The following is a 17,636-nucleotide window of genomic DNA, read 5'->3' as shown; positions in this document are numbered from 1 at the left end:
TCATACTGACATGATACTGACATGATACTGACATGGTACTGACATGGTACTGACATGATACTGACCATGATACTGACATGATACTGACCATAATACTGACATGATGCTGACATGATACAGACCATGATACTGACATGATGCTGACATGATACTGACCATGATACTGACATGATGCTGACATGATACTGACCATAATACTGACATGATACTGACATGATACTGACCATGATACTGACATGATACTGACATGATGCTGACATGATGCTGACATGACACTGGCATGATACTGACCATGATACTGACAAGTTTACATGATCATTTTACAGAGACACTTTCAGGGTTAAATGAACATTCTGGATTTACTGTGTATGTTTGATGACTCATTGGACATGCAAAGGGTTCACCACTATGACTTCATTCCAAGCAACTCCCTCTGAGGCACTGAAAAGTATTCTGGGATAAGGTGAATACTACTGTGTATGTGTGTGCATGTGTGCATGTGTGCATGTGTACTTCTGTATATGCTCGCCTGTATACCGCAGAGAGAGTGTGTGTGTGTGTGTGTGTGTGTGTGTGTGTGTGTGTGTGTGTGTGTGTGTGTGTGTGTGTGTGTGTGTGTGTGTGTGTGTGTGTGTGTGTGTGTGTCCATCTTTAAAAAGCTGTGGGTCAGCTTGAATAGGAGGAAGTGGCTTTGACTTCCCCAGGAAATGGGAAGAGGAAATCCATGGGGGCTTGGACCTCTCGGGCTACACTGGGAGCCACAAGACACACACCCGAAAAAGAGAGAGAGAGAGAGAGAGAGACAGAATGCTCGAAAGAGAAAGGGTGGAGGGTTTGAAAGAATGATAGGCTGACTTCCTTTTTGAAGTTGGAGGTGAACAGTTTGAGAGACATTGAAGAAAAAGGGAGAGAAAAGGAGTTGATCCAAGAGAAGGTAGGAGGACAAGATGTGTGGAGAACACAGCTGGACTTACTGACACAAGAGACCAGAGCAGGGCTTTTAGTCGTTGTTTTAGGATTAGGACTGCTTTGGTCTTCGGTTTTAGGATTAGGACGTCTTTAGAGAGATGGGGCTCCTGGGAGCTGTGAGTGTTTTGCTCTGCTGCTCTCTGGCCTCCACACAGACACTAGACCCTGATGGGAGAAACGTCTGCCAGAATCTCAGGTATGCATCCTTATGTCTAAGTAATTCTTATATCAGATCTCTAATTGATTGATTGATTGATTGAACACATTGTCGCACATAACCACTGAACTATCGCAGAAAGACAATTGAAAAAAAAATGCAATTGAAAGCTTGTTTTAAGCCATTTCTCTTCCTTGCATTGTTTCCTAATAATGCAAGACAATGATGTAAACTGGCATTTGGTGGCTCAACGATGCACACGCCTTTGTTACATTCTTGTGGTAACACTGCAAATGTATTGCATGATGACTACAACCCCTCCTTCAAACCCTCCAATGTATAGGGACCCATCTTCCTTGGTATGTTGCACTGGATGGAAGCAGGAAGGAAAGGAGTGCACAATACGTGAGTTCAACTTTTTGAACAAACGGGTTGTATTTAATATGTTTTTACTGCTTCTAAACTGTACAGTAAAATCCCTGTATAGACCTGTGAAGGTCCATGTGGTTCCATTTTTACAGTGATATGAGGTGATGCTTCAGTTTCACAGCTGTGTTTACTAGCTTATCAATCTTTGTGTGTGTGTGTGTGTGTGTGTGTGTGTGTGTGTGTGTGTGTGTGTGTGTGTGTGTGTGTGTGTGTGTGTGTGTGTGTGTGTGTGTGTGTGTGTGTGTGTGTGTGTGTGTGTGTGTGTGTGTGTGTGTGTGTGTGTTTAGCTGTGTGTGAGGGCAAGCAAGCCTGCCAGAAAGATGAGCTCTGTATGTATCCTGGTGTCTGTCGCTGCCCACCTGGCTTCTATGGAGCCCACTGCAAGACACGTGAGTCACAGGGAACCAATAAAACACTACACAGGTTGTTTAGCATCACTTGATTTAAACAAAACAAATTGCATGTGTGTATGTGATCATGGTTCATGATCATTCAAATATACCATTGATCAATCAAATGAATATTCATATTGACTTATACTATAACTACATGTAAACTCTAAACTTGAAAATAAAAAGTCTTGCCTTGCCGTTATTGTAAATAAGAATTTGTTCTTAAAGCCATAATCCAAGACATATTTTAATGAATAAAATGATATTTTAACCAATCTGTAAGGTAGGGTATGTTAATACAATGTAACTAGCACATCTGCACTAGTTTCACCTGGCCAGATGATTGGACACCTAAATTCAATGGAGGGGCTAGAACTGGGTGGAAACAATTTGGAAATGTAAAAACAAACTGCAGAACCAATGCAAAGACTTTAGGGTGTTCCTTCATATTGGGACGGTATCAGGATTGATTTCCAAAGCAAAGGTTCTTGTTGACACTAGAGGCGCTGCCATCTTTATTGTAGTTTGGACAATGTTGCAATGACATCTCCCCGAGTGAGACAATGGACAAGATAAATAAAAGAATAAAGACTTAAATAAACTTGAAAAGAAAAAGTAATGTATGTGTTGCTAGATCTCCTGCTCAATGGCAGCCATTCTGTTTTGCCTGTTTCTGCCAGGCTGCCCGCCTGATTTCTGGGCACCGGACTGCCGTGAAGTGTGCCAGTGTCACCCACATGGACGCTGCCACGCTGTCACTGGTGAATGCACCTGCAACGCCAACCGCTGGGGTCCACTCTGCCAATACACCTGCAAGTGCACCCGCCACGGGCGCTGCCACCCCGTCCACGGCAACTGCACGTGCGACGAGGGCTGGTGGAGTCCGACGTGTGCCAAGCCCTGCCAGTGCTTCAACGGGGGTGCGCTGAGTGCCACCTGTGACCAGCTGACTGGTGGGTGTCAGTGCCACATTGGACACTGGGGGCAGAAGTGCAGCCTGAGTTGTAACTGCTACATGTCCCAGTGCAACCAGCGGACTGGAACGTGTGATTGCCAGGAAGGCTGGTGGGGGCCCACCTGTGACAGACGTTGCAACTGTGACCTAACACACAGCCGCTGTGACCCACTTAATGGACAGTGTCTGTGTCTGCCAGGGTACAAAGGTGTGTTTTGCAATCAGCCCTGTGAAGATGGCAAGTATGACAGTGGGTGTAAGATGAGGTAAGTGTTCATTCGTGTTACAGGGAAATATTATTTGCGTGAAAAATTTGTGTATTATACATACAGTATGTATATATACATACACCTGTATATACAATGCATCTACTGTCCAATCCTGTGTGCCATCTGCATCAAATAACTTTAATGACATGTGTGTCAACCAGTAGGTGTCCGACCCGACACCAGGGTCATTGACATCTCTCAATGGAAATGTAGGGAGGTCACCTCCAACCACTGCAGATGTTCAAGTTAAATGAACATACTCTAGTCTAACATACTGATTGGTCAAAATAAAATTGTATTCATTAAAATAAGTCACTGGTTGTAGCTTTAGATTCATGTATTTTGCTGTATACATATGATCCTGTTTTGCTATTGTGGCTAACCGTTAATTTTTGTCTTTATTTTGTCCTTAGTTGTGGTTACTGTAAGGATGGCCAACCTTGCTCTCCCGTTGATGGTCTGTGTGCTGACTGTGAGCCAGGGTGGCATGGCCCACGATGTGACCGTCCTTGCCCCCTCGACTACTATGGAGAGGGCTGTCTGAAAAAGTGTCCTAAATGCAAGCGTGGTGATACTTGTGACCCTAGAACAGGAGATTGTTGGAAGTGTAACCCTGGATGGGCTGGACCAAGGTGTGTCTGTGTGGGTGGGCGTGTGCATTTGTGTTTGTGTTTGGGTACTGTATAGATCTATACCTTTTGTCCTATCCTGTCTGACTGCAGCTAAGGTCAATATTAACTATCCCATATCCCATGTGACAGTATTGTTTACTGTCAATCTGCGTGGAAATGCTCTGCAATGTTGATACCATCATTCCCCTAAAACATTGGTTCTCAAAGTGGGGTCCGGGGACCCCCAGGGGTACTTGAGGGGATACCAGGGGGTCCCCAGCTAAATGATTTATAGGAACCAAATGGACCCTTATGGGTCTGTAACTCTGAGAGTGTACAAATGGTGTACCAAATGGACCCTAACGGGTCCATTTGGTTCCATTTGTACACTCTCAGAGTTAAATTAACATTGATTTTACAATATGAATTGGGGTCCCAGAGATAGAAATGCCATTAAATGGGGGTCCGTAGCCTAATGCATGTCAAACTGGGGGGGTCCTTAAATTACAATGATTGAGAATCACTGCTAGAGCCGTAAAAATCTTCTCTTATGGGGGTCCCTGGCTTATCTTTTCAAATGGGGGTCCGCGGGCTAATAAGTGTCAATTTGGGGGTCCTTGACATGAAAAAGTTTGAGAACCACTGCCCTAAAAACCTCTCTGGAAGAAGGTTTTCACAAAACATTTGGAATTTCATTTATGGTTGTTGTAGCACATACTACATACAGTATGTAAGAGAGGAGATGTAAGTTTATTTCTACCATCACTATCTCTAACCTTAACCTCCTATCTTAAAAAAGATTAGATTTGAGGATTAGAGAAGGTCCTTCTCTAATCCTCAAATCTAATCTTATTCTTCTCAGAAGGAATAGAATAAGATGTCCTAAACACAGTAATAGCAAAAATAGTTTTATATTGGATTATTGTTTCTTCCTCCCAGGTGTGAGGAGATCTGCTCTGATATGACGTATGGAGACGCCTGCCGCTTCCTCTGTGGCCCATGTTTCCATGGTAACTGCCATCACGTGACAGGAAGATGTGTCTGTCAGCCCGGCTTTCAGGGAGAGAGGTGAGAGGGCTGAGAAAGCAACAGACAAGCTGAGCTGACTAAATGGAGTTTTCCTAAAGCAATATTTGACTTCGGTTGGATATTTTGATAATTTTGTGTGCACTGTCAGTATTGGCTGCTCAGGCAACCCATACTTATGGACGTACTCAATTTTGTTTTAATAAACATATCCCTTTTACTTATGTATCCCTGATGCAAGAACAATAGATTATGTTAATTTAGTTTAATGTTATAGGTACATGCTTGTATATTTGACCTGTTTCAAATGATAATGACAGCATATTCCCACAGAGGCTTTAATGTGCAGACTGTCTGATCCTGGATTGGACACGCAAAAAGGGCACAACAGTCTGCCAATGTGAATGACTGCTTCAGGGCTAGGCATGCACAACAATGTTCCAAATTAATTTTAAGTTTTAATTTTAAAGTTGGCTCTATTTCCCCAGAGGAATTGTTGGAAATTGGGTGACTGAGGACTTTGCTTCTCTTCTTTTCAAGAGATGTTATGGGAGTTCATTCTCTTGCTGTAAAGTCTCTATTGGCTAAACAACTGCCATCACTAAGATACCTCAGCTTCTCAATCGTAACTTTAACCTCAGTTCAGTAATTATTTTATGTAATAACTAGCCTGTTCAACATTTTCAACCACAAACCGAGAGCTGGTTGCAGCTTCTCACAGGTTTACTGTTCTGTAATGAAGTGTTCCTCTGTTTTGTATTAGTTGTAACAGCAGCTGCCCTGCCTCCCAGTATGGCCTCAACTGTTCCTCTGCCTGTGACTGTGGAGAAGGTGTCAGCTGTGACCCAGCTACTGGTGCTTGCCTCAACAGTATGTGTCCATCCATCCGTTTTCATTGGTTTAGTTTAGGTGGTGTTAATCAGGTGCTTTTTCACATGTACTCTGTGTGTGTATTCATGTGTGTGTGTGTATGTGTATTTATATGTATGTCAGGTGGTCGTGGGGCTATCCTAGCAGGTGTGCTTGTGCCAGTATTTATGCTGCTGCTGGCTGTACTCTGCTGTTGTCTGTGTTGTGGAGAAGGTCCTACTGATGGAAAAGACAGGTCTGTACCACTCCTTCATCTAGCCATGTACAGTATACACATTCAGTCAACTTTATTGGATTATAGGCTACTCTGACAGTAATGCTACAACCCCAATGGGATGAACTTGGATTGAACCCCTAGGACTGGATTGGATAAAATAAAATACATAGTTTGCCGGCAACACTTTGTAGCAGCTTTCTCCAAACAATGTTTACTTTCAGTTCCAAAACGAGAAATAAATATATCATTATGACTCCATAGTCATGTTAAAGGATCGCACTGTGGGCGAAAATATTTAGAACAACGTAAACATGGAGACATGTGGGGGATACGTCAGGTTCTCATTGAACATGAGTGATCATTTCATTTGGCTTCAGACTTGGATTATTATCTAGTATTGCAAGCAAATTCCTTGCATGTTGTGTGGACAAAAAAATGTTATCCATGTTTCAACTGGCTTGGGGGGGAGCAGATAATAACAGAATTGTCATTTTGGGTGACCTATTCCTTTATTTGAGGTTTAGCCAGAAATGTTTCAGTATTAGATTAGGTTGGGATTAAATTCACCTTTTGAGTTCAACTTTACATCAGACTTTTTCTTATATATACATATGACATCAGAGCTTCAACTAGGCCTATCTGATCCTTAGAATTCTGAGTTGGCCAGCTCCTGTATACTTTAAAAAAATCATTGTACTTCAATGTAGTCATCTGGCAGAAGGTCCTTTCTTCTTAATGTATTTGGGTTATTTGGGTGTTCTACTATACAGTAATTTACCTTTATGACCTGACCTCTCCATGCTCTCCTAGGGTGGATGATGGTGGCACATCAGTTCGGATGAAACATCATGTCTATAATGTTCTGGCTAATATCAGTGCCTCTCTCCCCTGTGCCTCTGCCTGGTCTTCTGGCTTGCCACGGGTCACAGGTGAGTCTGATATCTCTTCAGAAAGGTACACATTTCCCTACTCCAAAACTTGTGATTAAACCGCACCCAGTACTCTAATGTAAACCACTAGAGGTCCGGGAGCCCTACGGGCGCCCTGCCCCCTAGCCACGCACGGGGCTCTAGTGAGGGCTGGCTTACTTTGGGGTGACAAAATCATGGGATAACATTTTTAAAAAATTATTAAAAATACAAATAAAAAATACATGGGGGACCCCCTGGGGGTCCGCGGACCCCCTGGGAGTCTTGGGACCCCCGCGAAACATCGCGGATTCCTTCGGACCTCATATTGATATGTATATAATTTATATCCACCGTCTTGCTCCCTCTGGCTTTCGTTTTTTCATGAACCTGCTTGCTTGTTTCTCGAGGCTGCGTTTACACGCTGTCGCGGGTGATAATGTATTGTTTGGGATGTGCATGCCACGAAAATGTATGCACATATTAGCGTGAATGTGGTGGGATAGAGACATTAGCAAAGGGAAAGTTGAAGCATCAGCGGGGGTAGAAGCGATGGGCTCGCGTGTGTTTTTCTTTTGGAGCTGGACAGATTTCAATGGCGGCCGCCTCGTTTTGCGTCGGGTGTGGCCGTCGGCGCTCGGGTATGCTCACGGTAAACGGGGCTAAAGTGTTTCCCCGTCCGGTGTGGTCGTAATGTGATGAGTGGAATAAATTATGCCCCGAGGAGGCAAATGTGTAGTGAGCAATGAAAAGTAGCCTACGCCACCCGTAAATTCATCACGCACGTTGTGGCTAGTGTTGTGGCTAGTGTTGTGGTGACATGTGATATGTTGTTGTTGTGTTTATCCCTAAACAATGTAATCAGTGTGGCGTCGGAAGCTGGGAGATCTCTTTCCCAAATGTATAAGTAGATACATGCCCTGCTTCACATACACAAGTGTTAACGCTTGTGAGCTACCCTGCCCTCTACTGGTGGCCATGCAGCAGCTCAGTCTGGAGATCAAGTCATTTTCTAAAGGCATCATCAGAAATTAGAAAGGGACAAGGGTGTAGCTCATTCACTTACCTCAACAAGAGCCAGTGTAAGCCAGTTAAGAGTTGAGCTGGATATATGAAAAAATAAACAATATTTGGAAGATATTATGTCCATTGAGTGTTGTTGCCATGAACAGGGATATTGTAAAGTACAGCTCAATTCAATAATGAAAATGAATGAAAATGAATGAAAATGAATGAAAATGAATGAAAAGAATGAAAGAATGAAAGAATGAAAGAATGAAAGAATGAAAGAATGAAATGAAAAAAAGATACAGATGAATATTTTGTGAATAGATAGGTTTCAAATTCCATTTCTTTATATAGTCAATTTATTATAATCATACTGGACAAAACAAGCTGTTACAACCTAATATCTATGGACCAACAGACTAGAGAAAAAACGCACACGCACACACACACGCACACACACACACACACACACACACACACACACACACACACACACACACACACACACACACACACACACACACACACACACACACACACACACACACACACACACACTCTTTTGTGCAGGGAGCACACAAAAGCCAGAGTAGTCTAGATGTTAAAATGACTCCAGAAGTGATTTAAAGTGAAATTTCCCTTTAAGGCTCTTTAAACAAAGCCTTGCTTGATCAGCAACATTTTTGTCACTGCATCTCTGGTTTCCATATTTTCACCCCACAGTATCACACCATGACCCAGAGCTGACCTTCAACCACAGTTTCATTGAGCCCCCATCCTGTGGCTGGGTGACTGAGGGCTCCTCTTTTGAAAGTGATGAAGAGGAGGGAGAGGCGCTCTACTGTGTCCCTCCAAGGGAGGGTAAGGATAGAGAAAAACTGAAAATTTACTCCTTCTTCTCACTGTAATGTTACTCCTTCAATCTGTCTGTATAAGCTCTATTTCACACCTAGTGAAAATAGCAGCTCACAAGACGTTGCATCATGTTGCGAGCTTGTAGATCTGTTATTTTCACTGTTTTTGAAAATGTTTGCCTATAATGACATGCCCACAATAGACCAAAGGTGGTTAAACTCTCATCTCTCTTTTTTGCCATTGGACAGATATCCCAGCAGTGGCCGGTGGTGAATTCCAAGAGATGAGCTCCAAATGCAACATGTTCTTGGACCCTTCAGGCTTCAGCTGTGAGGACATGTCCCTGCCGTTCGCCATCCCACGCACCTCCAGCATCGCCAAGTCTAAGCGGCCCTCTGTCTCCTTTGCCGAGGGCACCCGTTTCAGTTCCAAAGAGCGTTGTGGCTCAGCCCAGGACCTGGGTGCTCCACCTGGGCCGCCACGTACCAAGCCCAAGTCCCCATGGGGTGTTCTCATGATTTCTGCCCTGCAAGGAAGCGCTGCACGATCTACGGAAGAGGGTGGAGTTGAAGGTGTGGTGAGTGAGGAAGAGGATGTTGATGATGGCAAAGGCGGGGACAACCATGAGTTGAGTGAGGCAGCAGACCATGAAGCAAACAGGTACTCAGCCATCCCATGCCGTGCCACTCCACAAGTCCCTGGCGCTGCTGGGAGAAGACGCACCATGTCCAACACCGCTGCGCGTAAAGGTGCCCAGGTGCCAGCATCCGCCCCTGAGGGTGGTCACACTGCGGAGCCAGCCCCTGATAAGATCACCACAGTGTATGTGACAGTGGGTAAGGTGGGTAAGCCCATATCTAAGGTGGAGGCTACCTCTGAGGGTCCTGTGCAGGCTATGCTACGACGGCTAGGCAGCATCCAGAGGCAGAAAGATCAGGAGACAAGCAGGCCCAAGGCTAAGGTGGCTGAAGGGATCACAAAGCCGCCCAGGAGAAAGCTTGGGGCCCGGGCTAGTGTCTGGGAAGAAGGGGGGCCTTCGGGCGAGGTTATCATGCGAAAGCCCAGTAGGAAGAAGCACTCTTCTGCCAATGTGAACAGCACAGTGGGTGCTAATGACTCCCCACCATCAGAAGATGGTGTTCCAAAGAGACCACTGTCCATTTTGAAGAGTGTGCCAGAGGTGACTTTAGCTGACACAGTGTCACAGGTGACAGCTGTAGCGGCCGAAATAGAAAGTGGTTCTTCTGAGATTGAACACAATGAAAGCAGGCACCTAACTATCAAACCAGGAACGGATGGTGAAAGCCTCAGTGAGGTTATCACTAATGAAGGCGTCATGACTAGCATGAATGATGAGCCCAGCTATGAGAATGTTATGATCAAACACTTATAACTTATCACATTAACGTTATCTAAACAGTGGGCATCATTTAAATGCAGCTGTACTGGTATCTTACTCTGCATTTATCAACATTTCAGATTTGATAAATCCAGACTTTTTATTGATTCTTATGAACTATGTAGTGACTTGAATGTTCTCTGCTCGTGCAGCTTACATATTCAAATCATACTAGGCCTATTTACAGTGCTTTCTACATTAAAAGAGTCATGGGCTTTTCAGACGTTGAGCATAACCTGCTTTCATATGGCATTAAATCTATGTCAATTCACAGTTTTAGCTAAACAGGGTTTTTTAAACAAAGTTTTATTTATCAAAGGTTAAAAGGCTGAACATGGGTTTGAATCTCTGTTGTGCTTGCATTGAAGTGGTTATGCAGAATGCAGAGACACCCATTTTATAAAGCTTCAACATGGTTCTCCTGGGGCAGAAGGTACAGTACTTCTCCAGTTTTTAAACGTCACAAATAGCAGTCTGGATTTATTTTTTGAAAAGGTGAAAGCTAGGAAAAGTTGAAACTTAAAAATGTTGCAGGTATGCTATATGTTTGTAGCCTACTTTTACTATAATCATTCATAGTATGAATGATTCATTCAAGCATTTAAGTTTGAAATATTGTAATATAATGGCAAATGCTTGTAAAATAGCCTAAACTTGGACAATGATGGTGCAAGTAGTACAACACCCATTTTACAAGGAGTTTACTACAACTGCAGAGCTATGATTAGTGGGATTTCTGACACTATTATCCTCGGCAGGTTTGAAACTTCGCAAAAAGTTTTTAAATTATGAGTGGCTGAAAGCCATCCTGGGACCACATCCACAATATAAGTTGTGAGTCTTGACATAGCAGATGAAAGGAAAGAATCAGGATTTTAATTCAAGATATCTCTTACCTGATTTACATTGGACTTTGATACATAGAAAGTTTAGTAGTTTAAAAAGTTATTCCCTCATTTAATGTACTTATTTACTTACACCTGTGGCCCAACTTTGGCCATTTTATTTTATTTTATTTATATGTTTATTTGACAGGGACAATACAAAAAAACAATGTATCATGTTATAAAACATGAAACCCTTGCACTATATGGGGTTTCTAACCGAGGCTAATTTGGGACCCCTGTCCCTGGTTAGGCCTTTCTATACAAATATACCTGGTTAAAAAAGAATCCAATTACAAAAAGCACATGCATGAAGCTCTAATCTAAACAGGTACAAAAGCAAAAACATTCCCAAATTACTGTCACGAAAGCACTGACATTAACGGTTTAAAACGTGCATAACATATTAATGTTTGCAGCTTTGGTTTGATTTCAACCAGTATTTAACCTTTTCATAAAATATTTTGAGATCATTTTTTTTGTTTTTTTTGTTGGTAGGGCATTCCACACTGAAATAGATGACTGACCAAAAGTGGTGCTGCGCATTGCTACACTGTAGTTGCCATTCGCCGATCCCCGTGGATTCTATGTTATTGTTAGTGCCCGACTTTCTCACCTGAGGACAAAGTACAGCGAGAAAGGGGCAAGATCATTAACACATTTAAAAATCAATTTGATGAAGGAAAACGTAATAAAACTGTCAAAACTAAGCATGTTGTATTTCCTAAGAATCCTGCAATGGTGCCATTTCATTCGTTTTTTATCCATTATTTTCAGTGCTTGTTTATAAAGTGATACAATAAGCCGCAAACAAGTGCTCTTCAGGCATCCCGGTCCTGGGCCAGTTTCTCCAGCTGTCCCCATATATGTCCAGGCCTCTTCACATCTGCATCCAGGTCACGCCGCCCGCCAGGTGTTTTATTGCCTGTACTGTCATATAATTGATGGGCTCAAGACAGATACTTCTGCATTGTGTCAGCCTCCAAGGACCTCTCTGCCAGCACAACCACAATCAGCTTCTCACCAGTGATGTGGTACTAGAGCAATAATGAATCATATTCATTGCGGCAACCATTTTGCACTCATGTCATACTCATACCAGTATAACATGGGAGCAAAATGGCTGCCATTTGAATGTGGTTAATTTGGTCATGGAGTAGTCATTTTGGCAAATAAGATTTACAATACACATTTCAAATTGTAACTTCAACAAGCTCTTAATTCAGTTTTACAGTTGTACTAGTCTAGTAGGCCTACTGTAGTAAGTGTGTCCAAGTCTACCCTTAAGCAGGCTCTGTATCAGAGATGAATGAAGATGTCTTTGAACAGATCTGTGACAAGCTTCGGCTAACCCTGAACCTCAGCTTGTGTTTATTTGCATATTGTCACTAAGTAGGTTAACTGATACTGAATACAGAAGAGACAAACAAAGTCATTGAGTAACAAAAATAAACCAGTTGAACTTTGACCATCATGAGGTCCAGTGCTGTGGTGTACAGGAGTGGTGGACCTTTATTGATCTCCAATAAGGGTTGAGTAGCCTATATGTCAGGGAAGCACAACATAACGTCAGGGAAGCACACAAGAGACAGCATCTAATGTGTGTCTTTACTAATTCAAGTCTTGTTGGTAAGGGATCTTTTACATAGGTGCTTCACAATGGATATAACAATTAAATGAACTACCAATCTGAGAATGTAGCTATAACTGCCACACAAGTTTGTCTTCACCTTGTTTGACACAGTGAAAATAATGACCACAGTGAAAATAATTCCTGAATTTTATATGGATTTATGATTATGATTTCTTTATGGTTTTATCCTCAACAGTCTGTATGTACAGTATGATTCATAGGTCTTCCAATACAAATAAAATAAAATAATCAGTTAGGTTACATTTAAAAAGCAGTAATGCCACACTTGAATATGATAATTCTGCAGGTTTATACTACAGTAGACTTAGTTATCACTATAAAAAAATGCAGTCATGAAATCTACAGCTGATCTAAGTAGCAATACTCCCTGATGTAAAATACTTGTCACCTCCATTACATTTTCAAAATGAGTAAACACTGAGTGATGTAAACTATTTCTCTGCCCCAATAGGGTCCGAACAGCCGAGCCAATACTTGGCAATGGATCTGGGGTATGGAGGACTGCCAGGGTCCACTCTCTTGGTCTGCAGGTCCACTCTGTAATACTTATCTGGAAAACATAGATGAGTTTGACATTTATTTCTTCTCTTTGACCAGTTTTATTGAAACATATATTTACAGCTATTCCTTATGTTTCAAAGCAAATACAGAAAGTTCATAAAGGACCTGTGTGTGAATTAAATATAATTTATCCAGGAACTTGCTATCCACTATATACTGTACATCAAAAGGATTACATTGCATATTACATTAGCATTACCTCCTTTGAAGAAGTACACACTCTGTAGAGGCCAATTCTGCTGTTCCCTGTTGTTCCCATAGGGGTTATATCTAGAGTCGTAGTTGCCATCGTTTCTACGATTACCATCCCTCTGTCTGTCCTGATCCCGGTCCTGATCCCGTCGTCCGTCCCAGTCCCTTCCGAGTCTCCCCTCCATTTCCATGCCCCTCTCCGCCAGCCTCAGCCCCATGTCCATCCCTCTATCAGCAAAGCCCTGGCCCATGTTCATCCCTCGCTCTGCCATGGTCTCCCAGAAAGGCGAGCGGTTTTGCCTGCGACGACCCGACTGCTGCCCGTATTGCTGTTCCCATTGCTGTCCATAATGTTGATAATGCTGGGTCCTCTGTTGGCCATATTGTTGATTCCGTTGTGGGTCATATCGGTAGTCTTCACGGCCTGTGGGTCTTGAGGGGGCAACAAAGATTCTGCCAGCCAGAACAGCATTTATGGGTGACTTAATGCCCTTCCAGTCCTTATTAATGAAATGATGATGATCTTTATGCCCGGGCACTAAGGAAGAGGGTATGGAAATTAAAAATATATACTGTTTCAAACTGTAAATAATAAAACTGCTGTCCTGAACACAAGATGGTATGGGTAAGGGGGCTCTTGCTTTAATTCCTCACACATCTTTACTCTGACCTTTACTACATTAAATCCATGCCAAAACTTTATCCGCTCATAAGGGCCGCTAAGTAGGAAAATTAGGTCACTTTACACTCAGATGTTTCAGGGCAAATCATCCAGGTGCCTAACTATCCTAAAATCTTGTATCCTGTAATGTTCCAACCTTTGTGAACTTCCTGTTTGCAACTGTTAAGGTCCTTACACACCGGGGCGAATTCTTCATGCGAATAAATACGTTTTTTTTAAAAACCTTATAAAGTCAATGCAAGCGTCCTTTATAAGGTTTTTAAAAAAAACGTATTATTCGCATGAAAAAAATCGCCCCGGTGTGTAAGGACCTTTAACCTAGCAAACAGCTGTTTCTCTGATCTTCTATCTTAATGTCCAAGAAACTAAAGCAAGCAATTTTTAAAAAAGCAATGTATTTATTTATTAACATTATTCTCAATTTACTTGAATCTACGCCTTCCTAGTGGTGTAAACAGTTGACAGGATGCTGATATGGGTTTTTACATCTCCTAGCTACAATAGAATGTTGAATTGGTCTATAGGTTTGAAGTCAACAAAATCTTCCAAAATGCTCACATAATTTAGATCACCCACAACTTACTGTCAGAGAAGAGCTCACTGAGGAGCTGCTCGTAGAAGTTCTTAGAGTACACATCCATGTAACGACTAAAGAGTGTGGAGGGAGACCTCTCGGACATAGCTATGCACTCCTCATGTGATGGCTGATGCATGAACTCATACAGGTAATACTGGTCCGCTGGTGGAGAAGACATGACACATTCTATAATATGCAGATAACTTCATATTAACTTAACCACTTAGTTTTACTATACTTTTACTATGCTGAGTAAAACGGATCTGAGTTGACACTGTACTTGGTGCGCTCTTTTTCAGCTCTACGCCAAATCTCTCTGCTGAAAATAGCCGATCTACAAACCCACAATGCATCGCAACCATAGAGTTAGATCGCAACGCTAACTTGTAGATCGGTTATTTTCGCCGAATTTCCCCCCGGAATAGGGATGCTTGGGCTATTAATCATGTATGTCTATTATTAATAGTTTAACATTTACTTGCTGGTACCTTTGAAAAAGTAGACCTTCTCTTTGGCATGGTGAGCAGGGGAAGGGAGGGCAAAGGCACCATCCACATGATCCGGAATCTTGTCAAAGCCCACGTTGATATCTCTTGGGTAGTCACCATCCAGCACACCATCATCAAACCTCCAGTACCTGTTTCCCTGTAGGCAGTTTTGATTTGCTTTAGCATTACAATTTCCTTGTCACAGCTGAGATAAACCCAACTCCTGTAGATTACTTAAATTAAATAGACAGAAAAGACTTTTCTTCATTGACACATTCCCACCTTAAAGATGTAGGTCTTTCCTTGGCAGTTCATGCGGGTGAAGGCTGCATCAATCGGCCCACTGATGCCCCAGACATCCTTAATGAGCTTTGGATAACCAGGTAGCACCCTCTTCTGGTCCAATTCAAAGAAGTAGTCCCCTTTTTTAAAATATATATATATTGGGTGACACAAAAGATTAGTTTAAAATGTCTTTAAACTTAAATTTGCTATAAGTTTAATGTCAGTTCAGTCAATATCATGTTCTGCTCAACACCAATGGAAACCAGAGAACAATATTGATAGAAGTTTTTTTATTTCATTCATTTATTTTTTTACTTTGTCATGCTTACCTCTGAAGGCATAGAGGGAGCCATTTTTCACCTGTGTAAAGGAGTCAAAAGGCCTACCACTACAGAGGTCAGCATCCGGGTCAAGGGTGGGAGTTGTGGTGGTCAGTATCTCTGTGGTCACTATCTCTGTGGTCACTATCTCTGTGGTTGCTGTTGTTTCTGGGGCAGTGGTTACTACCTGGGTCATGGACACTTTCTGTGTGGTGGGAGCTTGTGTGGTGGGAGCTCTCTGTGAAATGACTGGTGTCTTTGTAGTTTCTGGGGCAGTGGTTACTACCTGGGTCATGGACACTTTCTGTGTGGTGGGAGCTTGTGTGGGTGAAATGACTGGTGTCTTTGTAGTCAGGACCCTCTGAGTTACAGGGTCCAGTGCCCCTGGTGTTACTGGGTCTGGGGTCATGTGGCGTGTGGGTTGGGGGCGGTGTGTGGGTTGGGCCCGATGGCGACTAGACTCAACTTGAGGTGTGGGAGTGCTGTCATCATCATCCTCAGCGATGACAAATGTGTCCCCACGGTCTGAGACAGAACAAAATAGCTATATTAGTGATTATAATATCTATCCATCTTCACTGGGTAGTGACTTTGATATCTACCAAATCCATTATCTTTACTGGGTTACTAGTGACTATAATATATATGGCCAATGCATTATCTTTACTGGGGATTATAAGCCTGTTAATGGATTATCAACACATTAGTAAAGAAGCTTCTTACTATTCATGCGACAAATGGTTTCAACGTCGAAGCAACAGCTAGTGTAATATTTACACATAGAGTCACACTGGCAGCTCTTCTGAGAATCAAATCCATTCTCACAGCGATCCATACAGGACTCTGGAGATTAATAGACACAGTGGAAAGAATAGATAAACCAACTTGTGGCACAGCATTGTTGTTACTTAATATTGTAGCCTATATGGCTTACATTGTTCGTTATCATAATATTTGTACAGACAAAGCACATAGGCCTACAGTACACTTGTGTCAAGTCTTACAAATCATGAATTACTTTTCCCTCGCTAATACATATACTGTACATCCAGCAATATTTCACTTTTCATATCTACACCTATTGAAATCGGGAGGGGACATTTTTTACATTCTTAAAAACTCGTTAGACCTCGACTTTCCCTGGCCAATATGGATGCCTCCTTGACTTGACCAAAGTGCACACAGAATTGTTTTTTACTTATTACAACAAACATATTTACTTCATATAAATGACATTATCAGTGATCAAATGAATCCTTAGTTTTACACTTACCCTCTGCAGCAAAGGCAGTAGCCAGAAGAGCTAACAGCAGCATCGGCCTCAGTCTCATGCTTTCTCTGTGAATGTGTAAGTCCCGTAAGTAGAGGAGTAATGCTGGGCCTTGTGCTACCAATCAGTGGAAATAAGTGTCATTCACCCTCTTGTTTACCCAAACCTTGTTTGCACTCCAGTTTCTCCTCAAGTAGAAAATCAATGGAGGAGGGGTGGGGTGGGTGGGTTGATAGAAATAGAAAACATACTAGGCTTGAAACAAAGCAGGACGCCCCCTCCCAAAAGAGAGATGGGAAAAAAATGGATAAAAAAAACATTACATTTTGAAAGGCTGTGTTGTCCTGTTGCCTTGAATATTCCTACTGCTGCAAATGCGAATGAGATGACAGAAAACAGCATAAGTATTTTCAAAAGTATGTATCGGAAGCATTATCAAATATGTTGGCACGGCAAGTAGCACATTTAGTGAATTGTAGCCATAATGTGCAGCTATATTTTATTTTTTACATCTTTGTTGTTTATGTTTCATGTTGTGTCATCATTATTACACAGCATAATATGTGACATCTTGCTTTAATTAAAATCATTTTAAGTTCTATTCTTCAGCCATTGTGAAGGAAACATCTAAAATAAAGAAGACAAAACACCTGTCACT

The 17,636-nt window shown here is 42.2% G+C and overlaps 2 protein-coding genes across 3 annotated transcripts; one reads left to right on the top strand and one right to left on the bottom strand.

Annotated features, from left to right (window-relative positions):
* The first annotated feature begins 805 nt into the window (after positions 1–805).
* scarf1 (scavenger receptor class F, member 1) lies at positions 806–11,659 on the top strand. 2 transcript variants are annotated; one of them, XM_080427958.1, is made up of 11 exons: positions 806–1,165; positions 1,470–1,531; positions 1,843–1,944; positions 2,628–3,168; positions 3,585–3,803; positions 4,722–4,850; positions 5,572–5,678; positions 5,802–5,913; positions 6,706–6,824; positions 8,535–8,672; positions 8,915–11,659. In XM_080427958.1, exons 1-11 carry the CDS (start codon positions 1,068–1,070, stop codon positions 10,057–10,059), a joined length of 2,772 nt encoding a protein of 923 aa, XP_080284084.1. In that variant the 5' UTR covers positions 806–1,067; the 3' UTR covers positions 10,060–11,659. The 2 variants fall into 2 exon arrangements, with proteins under 2 accessions (XP_080284084.1, XP_080284083.1); XM_080427957.1 differs by lacking the exon at positions 806–1,165 and having other exon boundaries at positions 1,334–1,531.
* Positions 11,660–12,646: 987 nt separating this feature from the next.
* vtna (vitronectin a) lies at positions 12,647–16,594 on the bottom strand. The gene is made up of 7 exons (XM_080429178.1): positions 16,432–16,594; positions 15,718–16,233; positions 15,386–15,525; positions 15,104–15,260; positions 14,622–14,777; positions 13,364–13,894; positions 12,647–13,153 (listed from the first exon to the last, which is right to left on the bottom strand). The coding sequence occupies exons 1-7, from the start codon at positions 16,541–16,543 to the stop codon at positions 13,035–13,037; spliced, it is 1,731 nt and encodes a 576-aa protein (XP_080285304.1). The 5' UTR covers positions 16,544–16,594; the 3' UTR covers positions 12,647–13,034.
* Positions 16,595–17,636: the final 1,042 nt, after the last annotated feature.

Source organism: Gymnoscopelus braueri, assembly GCF_963280865.1.
Source record: "Gymnoscopelus braueri genome assembly, chromosome: 5".
Lineage (NCBI taxonomy): Eukaryota > Metazoa > Chordata > Actinopteri > Myctophiformes > Myctophidae > Gymnoscopelus > Gymnoscopelus braueri.
This window is presented reverse-complemented; position numbering and strand designations above follow the sequence as displayed.

Coding starts and splice junctions, on each gene's coding strand:
- scarf1 (XM_080427957.1), top strand. CDS start 1,339: ATGCAAGACAATGATGTAAACTGGCATTTGGTGGCTCAACGATGCACA. Junction 1,945..2,627: donor TGGAGCCCACTGCAAGACAC/GTGAGTCACAGG, acceptor TGTTTCTGCCAG/GCTGCCCGCCTGATTTCTGG. Junction 5,914..6,705: donor CCTACTGATGGAAAAGACAG/GTCTGTACCACT, acceptor ATGCTCTCCTAG/GGTGGATGATGGTGGCACAT.
- vtna (XM_080429178.1), bottom strand. CDS start 16,543: ATGGATCGCTGTGAGAATGGATTTGATTCTCAGAAGAGCTGCCAGTGT. Junction 16,234..16,431: donor AACCATTTGTCGCATGAATA/GTAAGAAGCTTC, acceptor GTTCTGTCTCAG/ACCGTGGGGACACATTTGTC. Junction 14,778..15,103: donor GAAGGTCTACTTTTTCAAAG/GTACCAGCAAGT, acceptor CTTCTCCACCAG/CGGACCAGTATTACCTGTAT.